The 13,244-nt window shown below is 41.2% G+C and overlaps 1 protein-coding gene across 1 annotated transcript in view; it reads left to right on the plus strand.

Annotated features, from left to right (window-relative positions):
* The window catches only part of MERTK (MER proto-oncogene, tyrosine kinase), a 95,901-nt gene that overhangs the window by 54,940 nt on the left and 27,717 nt on the right, over nt 1-13,244 (plus strand). Inside the window, exon 8 of the mRNA XM_045828689.1 lies at nt 8,448-8,599. Within this exon, the coding sequence (XP_045684645.1) occupies nt 8,448-8,599 (152 nt within the window). The remainder of the gene's footprint in view (nt 1-8,447; nt 8,600-13,244) is intronic.

A 13,244-nucleotide genomic window follows, 5' to 3' on the forward strand; every position in this document is an offset into this window, starting at 1 on the left:
TAGCATCAAACTCAAGAAAACGAATGAATTTGAAGTTGGCTAACATTCACCAGACACTGTGTGCATTGTCTCATTAGATCCTCATAGCAGCCCTACACAGTAGGTGATGTTATCTCTGTATTTTCTTGCTCATAGCAAATTTCATTTACATCTTTACACTTTAAAAAATTTTCTGTGTGCTGTTTTTGAGTTCCGAGATTTTTTTCCTTGTCTATGAATAGTGGAGTAAATATTGTAATTCTGTTACATTCGAGCCACACAGTCTTCATTCTTCCCAGTGAGAGTTCTAGAGCACGCAGCACCTCTTCTGTGCCCTTAACTCCAGCCCTGCACGGTCAGTGAGCTGGTCTCCGTAGACTGTGTGACACTTCCAGATCAGAGACTGTTAGGGCTTAGTGCTCGCAGAAATGGAACGCTAGTGCCTAAATAGTAAGTTGTCTCCTTTTCTCAAATGAGAAAGGAAAACCTTTGAGAACAATTTTTATACGCTGAGTTCCATTTTCAGTAAGTTCAAAATACTTTCTGATTTCTTCTTTGCCCATTAGTTATTCAGGTGTGTATCTTAGTTTTCAAATATTTAGGGGGTTTTCTGGAGATCTGCATTTTGATTTCTAATTTTATTTTGTTGGGTCTGGAGAACATAATTCATTGAAACTCATTTTATGGTCCGTAATATGGTCTGTCTTGATAAATGTTTGCTGTGCACGTGTAGAGAAATGTGTATTCTGCTTGTATTAGATGGCGTACTCTATAAATGTCATCTTGTTGAAGTTGATTGATCATGTTTTTCAAATTGTATCTTTATTGATTTTCTTCCTACTTCTATCAATTACTTAGAAAGAAGCATTGAAATCTGTGGTTATAACTGTGGTTTTATCTATATCTATTTGCAGTTCTCTAGCAGGTTTTGTTTTAAATGTCTTGAAGCTCTGTTATTTTTTGCATAAATGTTAAAATTGCTATGTTCTCCTAATAAATTGCTTTATCATTATGAAATTATTTTCTTTATCCTTGGTAATATCCTCTGTGAAGTCTACTTTGTCTGATATTATAATAGCCATTTTAGCTTCTCATTCCATGGTATATCTTTGTTTCATCCTTATTTTTAACTTAATTCTATCTTCATATTTAAAATGGGTTTCATTTAGGAAACATGTACTTGAGTCTTGCTTTTGAATCCATTCACAATCTCTGCCTTTAAGTTGGGGTATTTAATCCATTAAAACGTAATGTGATTATTCATATTGTCTTGCTCATAGCAAATTTCATTTACATCTTTAAACTTTATGTTTAAAAGTTAGGTTGAAATCTATCACATTTTTATTTGTTTTATCTATCGTTCCCTTTTTCTTCCTTCTTTGGGGTTAATGGAATATTTTTACTCTATTTTATCTCCTTTGTTTGCTTATTAGCTGTGACTCTTGCTTCCTGTTTTTCTTGTGGTTGCTTTAGGGTTGATAGCATACCTGTTTAACTTATCACTGTTTACCTTCAGCAACGTTACACCTCGTCACGTGTCGTGCAGGAGCCTTCAAACAGTATATGCTTCCATGTGCTCCTCCTGATATTTGTACAATTGCTGTTATCCATTTTAGTTTTACATGCGTTATAAATCCACATGACATTGTGATTATTTTTGTTCAATCTGTAAGTTTTTAAGTATTTTTGATTGATTATGCTATTACAGTTTTCCCAATTCCCCCACTTTATCCCCCCTCCAGCATTCCCTTACTTAGTTCATGTCCATGGGTTGTACATATAAGTTCTTTGAGTCCTCTGTTTCCTGTACCATTTTTCTCTCTCCCCATCTATTTTATGCCTACTAATTATTCTGCTTCTTCCCTGAACCTTTTCCCCCCTATTCCTTCCTTCCCCTTCCCCACTGAACTCCCTCTGTGTGATGCCCATTTCTCTGGTTCTGTTCCTGTTCTGGTTGTTTGCTTAGTTTTTGTTATTGTTGTTTTTCTTTTCTTTTAGGTTCATTTATTGATAGTTGTGAATTTGTTATCATTTAATTGTGCATATTTTTTATCTTCTTTTTCTTAGATAAGTCCCTTTAATGTTTCATATAATAATGGCTTGGTGATGATGAACTCCTTTAACTTGACCTTATCTGGGAAGCACTTTATCTGCCTTTCCATTCTAAATGATAGCTTTGCTGGTAGAGTAATCTTGGATGTAGGTCCTTGCTTTTCATGATTTCAAATATTTCTTTCCAGCCCCTTCTTTCCTGTAAGATTTCTTTTGAGAAATCAGCTGATAATCTAATGGGAACTCCTTTGTAGTTAACTGTCTCCTTTTCTCTTGCTGCTTTTAGGATTTTCTCATCTTTAATCTTGGGTAATGTAATTATGATGTGCCTTGCTGTGTGCTTCCTTGGGTCCAACTTCTTTGGGACTCTCTGGGCTTCCTGGACTTCCCGGAAGTCTATTCGTTCGCCAGATTGGGGAAGTTTTCCTTTATTATTTTTTCAAATAAGTTTTCAATTTCTTACTGTTGTTCTTCTCCTTCTGGCACCCCTATAATGTAGATATTGGAACATTTCAGGTTGTCCCAGAGGTTTGTAAGAATCTCTTCATTTTTTTTTTAAATGCTTATTTCTGCATTCTGATCTGGTGGGATATTTATTTCTTCCTTTTGTTCCAAATCGTTGCTTTGACTCCTGGTTCCCTTCCTGTCACGGTTGGTCCCCTGAATATTTTGCTTTATTTCATTTTGGGTATCTTTTATTTGTTCTTTCATTTTTCAACCAAGCTGAATCAGTGTTGCGAGCATTTTGATTACCAGGGCTTTAAATTCTTCATCAGATAGGTTGGCAATCTCCTCATCACTTAGTTCTGAGGTTTTGCTCTGTTCTTTCTTTTGGGCCATATTTCTTTGTCTCCATGCAGCTGCTAGGTTGTAAGGGGGCAGGGCCTTAAGCGTTTACCAGATGGGGCCACCCTCCTTGCTGTGGTGCTGCCTGTGGGGGAGGGGCCACAGAGGAAACAGTGCTCGTCTCTAGTGCACTTTTCAGGGAACTCTCGAACTCTCGTGTCAGACTGGGAGAAACTCCCACTGCAGCAACCCCAGCCTTAGCCCACAGTCAACTCTGAGTCTCAGTTTTCCCCCTAAGTCAGCCCTGCCCACACAACCCACAGAGCTCAGCAGCCAGCCCTGCCCCTCAGCCACCTCGCCTCGGTTTTTCTGAGTTGCCCCGAGCTGACCTCGACCTTACTGGTCTGGTTGTTCTGGTTGAGTTTTTCTTTAATTCCATGGTTGTTGGAGTTCCATGCAGTTTGATTTCCTGGTGCTTCTGGTTGTTTATTGATTTTAGATTAGTTGTTATCCTCCTTTCGGTTGTGCAAGGAAGTGAAGGGTTTCTACCTACGCCTCCATCTTGGCTAGAACTCCAATCAGTAAGTTTTTTAGGGTGACTTATATAATTAGAAAAAAACATATATACCCATAAAGTTACTATTTCTAATTTTACTCATTTATTGATATAGACCCACATTTTCATGCAGCATCACTTTCTTTCCTAAAGGCCTTCATCATTTTTTACACTATGGATCTGGTGAGGCTGAGCTTCTGCATGTCTGAGGAAAATCTTTATTTTACCTTTGATATATTTCTTTGCCTTTGTTTTTGAAAGATATTTTTACTAGATATAGGATTCTAGGTTCATTTTTCTTTTTTACCTTTCAGTACTTTAAAAATTTTGCATCACTGTCTTCTTGCTTGAATTATTTCTATTAAGAAATCTATAGTAGTCTTTATTTGTTCCTCTGTATGCAATGTATCTGCATGTATTTGTCTCTGGTTTTCCCTCTGTTATTGACTTTGAGCAATTTGTGATGTGCTTTGGTATAATTTTTTTAATCCTCACCCGAGGATATGCTTATTGATCTTAGAGAGGGAGATAGGGAAAGAGTAGGAGAGAAACAGAAACATCAATGTGGGAAACATCATTGGTTGCCTCTCCCATGCACCCTAACCAGGGACTAAACCTGTAACCTAGGCATGTGCCCTGACCGGGAATCAAACCCACGACTTTTCAGTTTACAGGACGATGCTCCAACCAACTGAGCCACACCAGCTGGCATAATTTTTTTTTATAGTGCTTATACTTGTGGGTCATTGAATTTCTTGGATCTCTGTGTTTATGGTTTGCATCCAATTTGTAAAGACTTTAGCAATTGCTTTTTCAAATATTTTTTCTGTTCCCACCCCTCTCCTTCTAAAAGGACTCCAATCACATATATGCAAGATCTGTCCAGAAAGTACCCAGCCATGTACTATGAAAAAGAGACATTTATTGAAGAAGATACAAGAAACATTGTACATAGGACAATGACACCTCAGTCTCCTTCAAAGTAGACACCTTGATACCTCACACAGTTCTCCTAATTGCCATCAGCTACCATGTCATGTTTTCCTGAATCTCATCAACAGTCTGAAAGCTCTTCCCTTTCAAAGATTATTTTAGTTTTTGGAAAAGCCAGAAGTCATAGTCCACCAATTCTGGGCTGTAGGAGGACTGAGTCACATAGGTGATTTTGATGTTTTGCCAAAAAGTCTGCATGAGACCTGATGCAGGAGCAGGCGCAATGTTGTGATGAAGCTGCCAATCACCATAGCTGCGGGCTTCTGAATCATCCAAATAGTTTCTGGAAAGGAATGTTCAAGCTTAACGCAAAATTTGATGAATATTTGTTGCTCTACTCACTTAGTCATTTTGAATGTGATGGCCACACAGTACACATGGTCACTCAATGGTGCCTACAACCCCCACTGACTAGTACAGTGAAGTCGTCATTTTCATGCACGTGCATTCCGGTCCATTCTCCTTGCTGCGAGGTTACACTGACGTCATGTAAACTATTCTCGTCATATTAACAATGGCTGGACTTTTTCCGGGCAGACCTCGAATTTGATCACTTGAAGTTGCCTCATAACTCATTGATACTCAGTTTTTTCCCCTGGTTTTCTTTGTTTTATTTTGGATAGTTTCTATGATGTTTTCAAATTTATCGGACTTCTGTGGTATCTAATCTTCCATTAATTCTACCTAGTGTGTATTTCATCTCTCACATTGTAATTTTTGTATCTTTCATGTTTGTACTTAACTTTTGGATCACATGGAATGCAGTTGTAATAACTATTTTAATGTCCTCACTAATTCTAACATCTGTGTTATTTCTGGGGCAGTTTTAATGGATTCATTTTATATTCGTGTTAGGTAGAGGACTTTGCAATTTCTTTGTGTAGCTAGTAATCTTTGACTGAATTCCTAACAATGTGAGTTCAACCTTGTGGGGTACTAGGTATTTTTATATTCCTGTAAGTATTAAGCTGTTTGGGGGGACATTGTTAAACTATTGGAAAGAGTTTGATCCTTTTGGATCTTGCTTTTCAGACCTGTGAGGCAGGGCAAGAACAGTGTTCACTCTGTTGAGTCCACTCTTACTCACTGGTGAGATGAGACCACTGTGTGTGCTCTGCCCGGTTCTCCTTGACTCGTCAGATTTCCCCATCTGATAGTGGAGAACAGACACGACTCCCAGCCCTGAGTGAGGCCCAGGCACTGTTATCTTTAATTCTCTCATATGTTGCTTTCCTGTCTCCCTCCAGAGTCATCCTCGTGGCTCCATAGCCTTCTCCCAGGAGTTTGTCTTTCTTGGTTCACTCCCTCATTTTCATGGAATGCATTGTCAAGGGGAAAGTATTGCTCCAGGGAAAGTATGTATAAAATATAAAAACTGTGGGAACTTGCATGTCTTTATGTCATACTGGAGTAATAGTTTTTCCTAATACAGAATTTTATGTTGGAAATTATTTTCTCTCAAAATTTGAAAAGTATTTCTGCGTTGTTTTTGATCTTCAAGAGTTACTGTGGAGAACTCTGATATGTTTTCTCCATGAACTGTTTAATTTGTTTTTTAAAATACTTTTTCTCTAATTGTGGGGCCATGATGGGCTGTGATGTGGAATTCGTTTGTCATCATCATGACCTTTAAGTGGCCCTTTTGACCTAGAAATGCAAGTGTTTTGGTTTTGAGACTTTTTCTGAAACATTTTTTTCTTTGAAAATGTTCTGTTTTTCTGTCCAGAAATTGTATTAGACAGTTGTTGGACCTCTTTGATGGCTTCCTCAATTTTCTTTTCTCAAATTGACCTCTTAAATTTTTATTCCACTCTTTTGGAGGTTGGCTAGATTTCTTTTCTAATTCTTCTATTAAATACTTTATTTTATCATATTGCTAATTTCAAGAGTTTTCTATTTCACTGACAATTTCTTTTTCCATTCTCATGTATGAGAACCTTTACCTATCTTTGGGTATATTAATTATCATGTGTTTGTTGCTTCAGTTTTCTCCAGTTCCCTACATTGGCTCTGTATCCTCTGACCCCCTCCCATGTGTGTCCTTTGGTCCTCGCTTCCTTGACCTCTGCTGATCGTCCACTGTCCACTCCTACTGAAAAGTGCAGAACCAGCAATTTGATTGGATGCTCTGAGACTGTGGGTGGGGTTTGTAGACATCACTGTCAGGTGATTGGGCAGTGACCTTAAGTGGGTTAGGGTATCCCCAAGTGTCAATATTGGTTTTCTTTCCTCTGCGACTTCTCACTTTCTCTAGAAAAGAAGTCTCCTGTTCGCTGCCTCATGAATAGCAGCCAGGTGAGGAGGACAGGTAAGGTGGAGTCGTCCTCATTCAGGGCACAGACTTTTACTTATTTCCCCACTTGCCAGTCTAGCCCCTCTCCTGCCTCCATTCTATTGGTACTCTTGAGTCCATAGGCATCTCAGTTCATACAATAAGGTATCCTGCCTCCTGTGGGAATTTGAGGGAGATACTGCCAGGTGTGTGGGAATAGGTTAGAGGAATCTCAAGGACTAACAACTTCTGTATCAAACTGTCAGTCTTCCAGTTTGAATACCTGGGCCCACAGCTTCTGAGTCTCTCCTGGTGCTTTTGGGAGAATTAGCTTACTGAGTTAATTACACCTTCTTTGTTTCTTTTTCAGCTTTCAATTATATGTTGAAATTTCTCTTCCACTATTGACTCCTCTTAACCTTACGAGTTTATACTGTTTTAAATTCCTTACTATCATCATAGAGGGATCTTTAGAGGAGCAGATGTAAGAACATGTTGAGTGGGCCACGTTAATCCATAAATTCCACAGCAGATTTGGAAGTGTGAGTCATTTCACAGATGCAGCTTCAGCTGTATGATGTGTCCTGTGCTGAAATTCCTCCCAACTGCTCCTGGGCCAGCAGAGATGAAGGTTAGGGTTCCCTCTTCTTTCCCTGTCAGGCGTATTAGAAATATACGACCACAGGCAACAATGTGGTATATATTATTCCAATTGTCTTTATTCTTTTATATATATAAAACACTTTTTAAATTTCTAAAATACTCATTGGTTATACTTTTTAGCCATTTGATCTTTACCTCCATTAGATATTTTTTCATATCAATACACGTGATCTACCTTTTTTTCTTTACCAACCAAATTGTAAGGTGTCCATTGGAAAAATGTATCAAAATTTATTCATTATATCACTATTATTGACAACTACATTTATTCCTTTTTGTCACTGTTTTGTTTCAATGAATATAATGCTACCCACAAGAGAATTTTTATAGATAAAATTCCTGGAAATAAAATACTTGGTAAAAGAACATACTATTTTCCATTTTGATAAATATAGTCAAGGTTCCTCCCTCCCAAAAAGAATGTAGTAGTGACCTTGACCTGTTTCCCAATATACATTGTATGTACATACTTTCCAAAGTGCTTTAACTTTCATTATCCTTGTGAGAAGATGATGTCTTGACATAACTAGGTGTGTGCCTTAGCAGAATCTACTATAAACAGGAGAGTGAAAACCAGGCCAAACGCTGTGCCCTGACTCCTAGCCTAGTAATTAACATTTGAGCCTCGGATCTGCACTAATGAGACGTCTTATACACAGACAGTAATGTCCTGACTGACTAGTTCTCTTCAGACCATCGGTCACCTGCCTCTGGACGTTAAAGTGGTGGTTTCTTTCTGAGGTATGCGGAGTTCCCTGCCGTGTGCGTCTCACATGACACAGACTTCATGTCCACTTGGTCTGGTTGACCTTCTGCCCCTCAGGTTTCTGATGGAGGACCCTGTTCAAGTGTGTCTGCTTTGCTTCCCCCGGGGGAGTCCTGGTGCCCGCACCCCCTGCCCCATACTGCCTTCCCTGTCTTCCTCTTCCTTGATCTTTTAGTTTGGAAAGGGCTGACTTTTCCAAACTCATGTGCTATCTCAATGGCCCTTGATTGAAAAGGGGGTGAAAATGTGCTGTTTGTCTCAATCTCATTTGAGTGCCTTCCTGGAACGTGTGAAAACCAAACATTCAGAAACCAAGAAGAGACTGAGTCTCTGTGTGCTTTTCTTTGTGGTTCCTCATCCTTCTCTCCGTTTCCTTTTAGCCCCATCGGTAGCACCTTTGAATGTCACTGTGTTTCTGAATGAATCTGCTAACAAGCTGGATGTCAGGTGGATCAAGCCTCCAATTCAGCGGCAGAACGGGGACCTGGTGGGCTACCGGGTGTCCCACGTGTGGCAGAGTGCCGATGCTTCCGTAAGTCTGAGCGCCAACAGAGCGTGTCTGTCTCCTCTGATTTGCTGGCTTAACACTGTATTAGAAGCTTTCGTTTTGTTGTGAGAATTCCAAGTGTTACTGAGATAGGCAAGGCAACTTTCAGTGGGGTATGGAGATCATAAGTTAGAGGTGACTGAATAGTTAATAAAATGTCAAGGAATCTTTGGCATTTCCTCATTACTCATTTATCCATTCATTTATTTACTCAGTATATATCTGTGGAACTCATCTTTGTTATCACCTGATTTCTGCCTTCAGGGAGCTTGGGCGCTTGTAGATAGATGTGTACACTACCCACATAAACGAAGCAGGTGGTTGAGAAACTTCAGGGCTTAGCAGGCCAGCAATTCATAACCTCTTAAAATTCCAGGGGACACTTTTCTTAAGAAGACTATCAGGGAAGAACCAGCCACACAGAAAATAGCAAAGGGTACCAGACCCTGAAGAAGGGGGCTCAGCAAACAACACGTTGCCTTGACACATCTCCATAGGAGATGAAATTAGACACAAGTCTGAACCAATCAGAGCAAAGTGTTTGTCACCCACAGCACAGCAGACAGCAGCAGCGGCAGCCTGGTGTGTGGGTTCCCTGGCCCCAAGCTCCTTGGAGCTGTGCGATGGGCCCATTTACTGAGGGTTCTCAGGCCGGCAGCTCGGCACCCTGTGCGGCGAGAACAAACAGCCCATGCGCTGTACAGTTGGCAGTGGTCTCACCGCTGCCACCATGACTGACTTCACTGCCTCTGTGACCAGGCCCAGTATGGCTCAGGGTCAGGGTTGGTTAGGCCTTGCAGTTTGCCTGCTCAGCAAGGATGTGCAAGGACGCTCGGCCCGTGCGCATGCCTCTCCGGTAAAGGTGGTACTTAATCTGGGTTTGTAGTAATCCCAGATGATGGAGGAGTTCCAGAGGGAGAAAGATAACAAGAGACGAGGCACAATGTGACAGCTTTCAGGGATCGTGACTCACTCAAGGCCCTGGAACATGAATGCTTGTAGGGGTGTCTAGGGGCGAGGTGTGAGGGGGAGCTGGACCGGAGAGTCACGGCCATGTCTGCAGGGCCCTGAGAGCTGGTCAAGGCATCAGACAGAGTTTGGTAGATGGCAAGGGAGCCAATGGGCACCTGGAATTTAGGAGTCCAGTTGGAGAGATGTATATTACTGAGGTGGCTAATATGACTATTACCCTTCCACAAATGAGAAAGTTGAGTTTGTTTAAAGCAGCCTTCAATCTGCCTTCTTTCCACCAGAGCATACTGCCCACTGGCAGGTCACTCAGAAGCTCACTCCTGCTGCTCACTGAGAATGTAAGGATGACCCTGTCCCCGACCCCTGCAGTGTGACTAGGGGAGGGGCACACTAGCTGGGAGAAGAGGGCAGGGGTCCTGAGGGCATCCTCATCCCTGAAGGCAACCCTGATTTCTCCTCTTAAGCTCAAGATATAAATATTAATCTCATCTAAAAAATACCTTTCACAGCAACATCCAGGTGAGTGTTTGACCACATGTTTGAGTGCCATTGCTACATAAAATTAACGATGGACATAGTCAGTGAGTGTTGACTGAATAGCAATCTGTGCTGGAACTGGGGGTACATCAATGTGTCAGAATGTCAGGTGCCCCCCATTTTATCAACAGAGATGGCACATCCTCTGTAGTACAGTAAGGACTGTCTGGTGTAAATGCTAGCTTCTTTGCACAGTAGCAAACAAAAAGCAGAAAGGTCTACGTGTGAAATTGTGACTGCCCCCCTAAGTACCAGCCAGTGCCCTTCCAGTGGAGCGACATTTTTAGGGCAGACTCCAGTCAAGCCAGACAGAGTCAAGCCAGACAGACACCCTGACTTGATTGCTGTGAGGTGTACCAGTCACGGCTATGGGGGGAGCACTTGGTCGAGGACAGAAGTGGGGGACGCGGCTGAGCAATGAGGCCTGGGTGGAGAGGCCGGGCAGGCCCCAGACAGGCCCCCTTCTCACCTGGGAGAGGAGGAGGGTTGAGGAGATGCTGGCTTCTCTGCGATGGGGTAGATGGAAGTAGCACAGCTTCTTGGCAGGAGAAAGCACGAGGACATCCAAGCTTGTTAGAGTCATTTTCAAGCTCCCGTCATTCAACTTTTACCAAAACTGCTATTTTCCAATAGGACAGTTGAAAGTCATTCTTTTCCTTTTGTTGCCTCAGTTTACCTACCAGGAAGCAGCTGATGAAAATAGAGGGGACAGAAGAGGGCTTAGAAGTCCATGATTTCTCGTGTCTCATAGTAAAGCATTACAGGCTGCTTTTGGCACCAGTCAAACCCTGAGTGAGAGAGTTGCAGCTGTGACAGAAGGAGCCTCACCTCCCCAGACTCCTGTCCAAGGGCTTTGTGCGGGTGCCTGTGGATTAGCGGCGTTTGCACTGTGGCTGGGTCGGGAGAATCAAATCTTAGAGGACGGCTCCTTTTCATAATGCTAAATCCTTACGATAGTATAGGAAGGACAATCATTCTGTTTCAATTCAGTGGGAATTTTTTTTCCCCTCTGGTTGGCAGAGGGCAGTGATTACTGGTAGACAGTTAAGGTCCTTTGTACTCCTCCTCTGGCATGGGTGGCAGCTCCTTCTTTAAAGGGAGACAAGCTGAAGGGCAGGAGAGATGATGCAGCAAGAACAGTGCTGCTACAGTTAGGGCTGTGACCTTTCCAGTCATTGCCTCCTCGGAGATGCTGGGTCATCCCAATGAGAAGGTCACTTGCCCTGAAATCATGCTATACTTTGTGCATTGTGATGGTTTATGACAACAGAAGAGTTAGTGGCCTCACTTTACTTTGGACAAATCCTCTGATGCCGCTGAGCTTCCTGCTCATGAGCTGCAACGGGAGGCAAATACAAACACACGAACAGCCAACCCTGGGAGGAGCCTGAAACCTGAAGTGAAGTTGAAACGCCCTCTGCCCTTCACATCTATTTCTCAGATGCCCTTCATTTCCAAGGAGCAAGAGTTGGGCACAACTTCATCTCTCAAAGTTGTCCTTTCATTTCCATTTTAAGAGAACTGTTACTAAATCCACATCTATCATCTTTATGAAGGCAACAGAACTGGATATTTTTCAAAGAGATTCCCAGTCATGGCTCTAATAAGAGTAGTTTTTGTATGCACTTTTGGGACTCTGTTGGAATGGCCTTTGGGTGAATTATTGCAGTTATGCTGAAAACCTGGCTTTCAAAGTTTATACCTTTGTTATCACAACTATTGTGTCACTTCCAGACTAAGAAACTTCTGGTATTTACCATGCAGACATCATTTATTCTTTTCTTTTTGTTCTATTTTTCTTATGCCCTTTGCTTTTTCAATAAAAGTCCAAAGTCAGGAGCAAGCGTGGTCCCTTCTCCTTGACACTGGAGCATGTCTTGCCTACCTTTGCACTGTCTGAATGCAGGACCTTGGACTTTCTCTGTAGGTGTTTACGGCACTGTGGACTCCACACATGGACCTGGCAGACCTTTCAACCACCGGGAGAATTTTTCTCTGAATGGGACAATTCTTTTGCTTTGTTTTTTATTTTAAGTAATTTTTAATTTTTTAATTACAGTTAACAAAGAGTATTATATTAGTTTCATGTGTACAAGCCAGTGATTAGACATTTATATAACTTAATAATCACTCTGATAAATCTAGACTCTCTGATACCATACTTGGTTATTACAATATTGTTGACTGTGTTCTCTGTGCTGTAGTTTACAACCGTGACTATTCTGTAACTACCAATTTATACTTCTTAATCCCTTCACCTTTTTCACCCATCACCAGTTCCCCTTCCACCTGGCAACCATCAGAATATCCCTGTATCTATGAATATGTTTCTGTTTTGCTTGTTCAGTTGTTTGGTTTTTAGATTTCACATGTAAGTGAAATATGACATTTATCTTCTTCTGTCTGACTTACTTCACTTAGCACAATTGCGTCTAAGTCCATCCACATTGTTGCAGATGACAAGATTTCATTCTTTTTCATGGCTGAGCCATACTCTAATGTGTACATGCTCCATTTCTTCTTTACCCACTCATCTATTGATAGAGACTTAGGTTGCTTCCATATCTTGACTATTGTACATAATGCTGCAACAAACATATGGATGTATATGCCTTTTTTTAATTAGTGTTCTGGGTTTTTTTCAGGTAAGTACCCCATTTTGCTGGGTGCAATGAGCACTCATGTTTCTGTTTGCATTATACATGATTAGTATATACATTATTATACCCATGATATGTAGTTATTATACTAATATGTTATGTGCATCCTTATTTTTCCCTCAAAAATTTGGGCAAAAAAGTTAACATTATACACAGCAAAATACTGGTAACCAGAAGTGTAGGAGACCATTCTGCATGGTGTAGGCCCAGCTCCTACTCTGAGATGCACAGGACCCATGCCCACGGATAGGTTCTCCTGTGGGGAATCAGGCCTGAAATGTGCCTAGGCCACTTTGAGTCTTGCTCTTGCTAAAAAAACTCCCTCACCCTGAATTGAGGACATTTACTGCAAAGTAACTTCCTAAAATCCATGCTAAACCTTCCAAGGATGAGTTTAACCAGTTTAACCACTTTTGCCTTTTCATTTCCAAATATTCCTCTTCTGTGATGTGATTAGCGGC

This window comes from Phyllostomus hastatus, unplaced genomic scaffold (assembly GCF_019186645.2).
Source record: "Phyllostomus hastatus isolate PE091 unplaced genomic scaffold, TTU_PhHast_1.1 phas_scaffold_78, whole genome shotgun sequence".
Classification (NCBI taxonomy): Eukaryota; Metazoa; Chordata; class Mammalia; order Chiroptera; family Phyllostomidae; genus Phyllostomus; species Phyllostomus hastatus.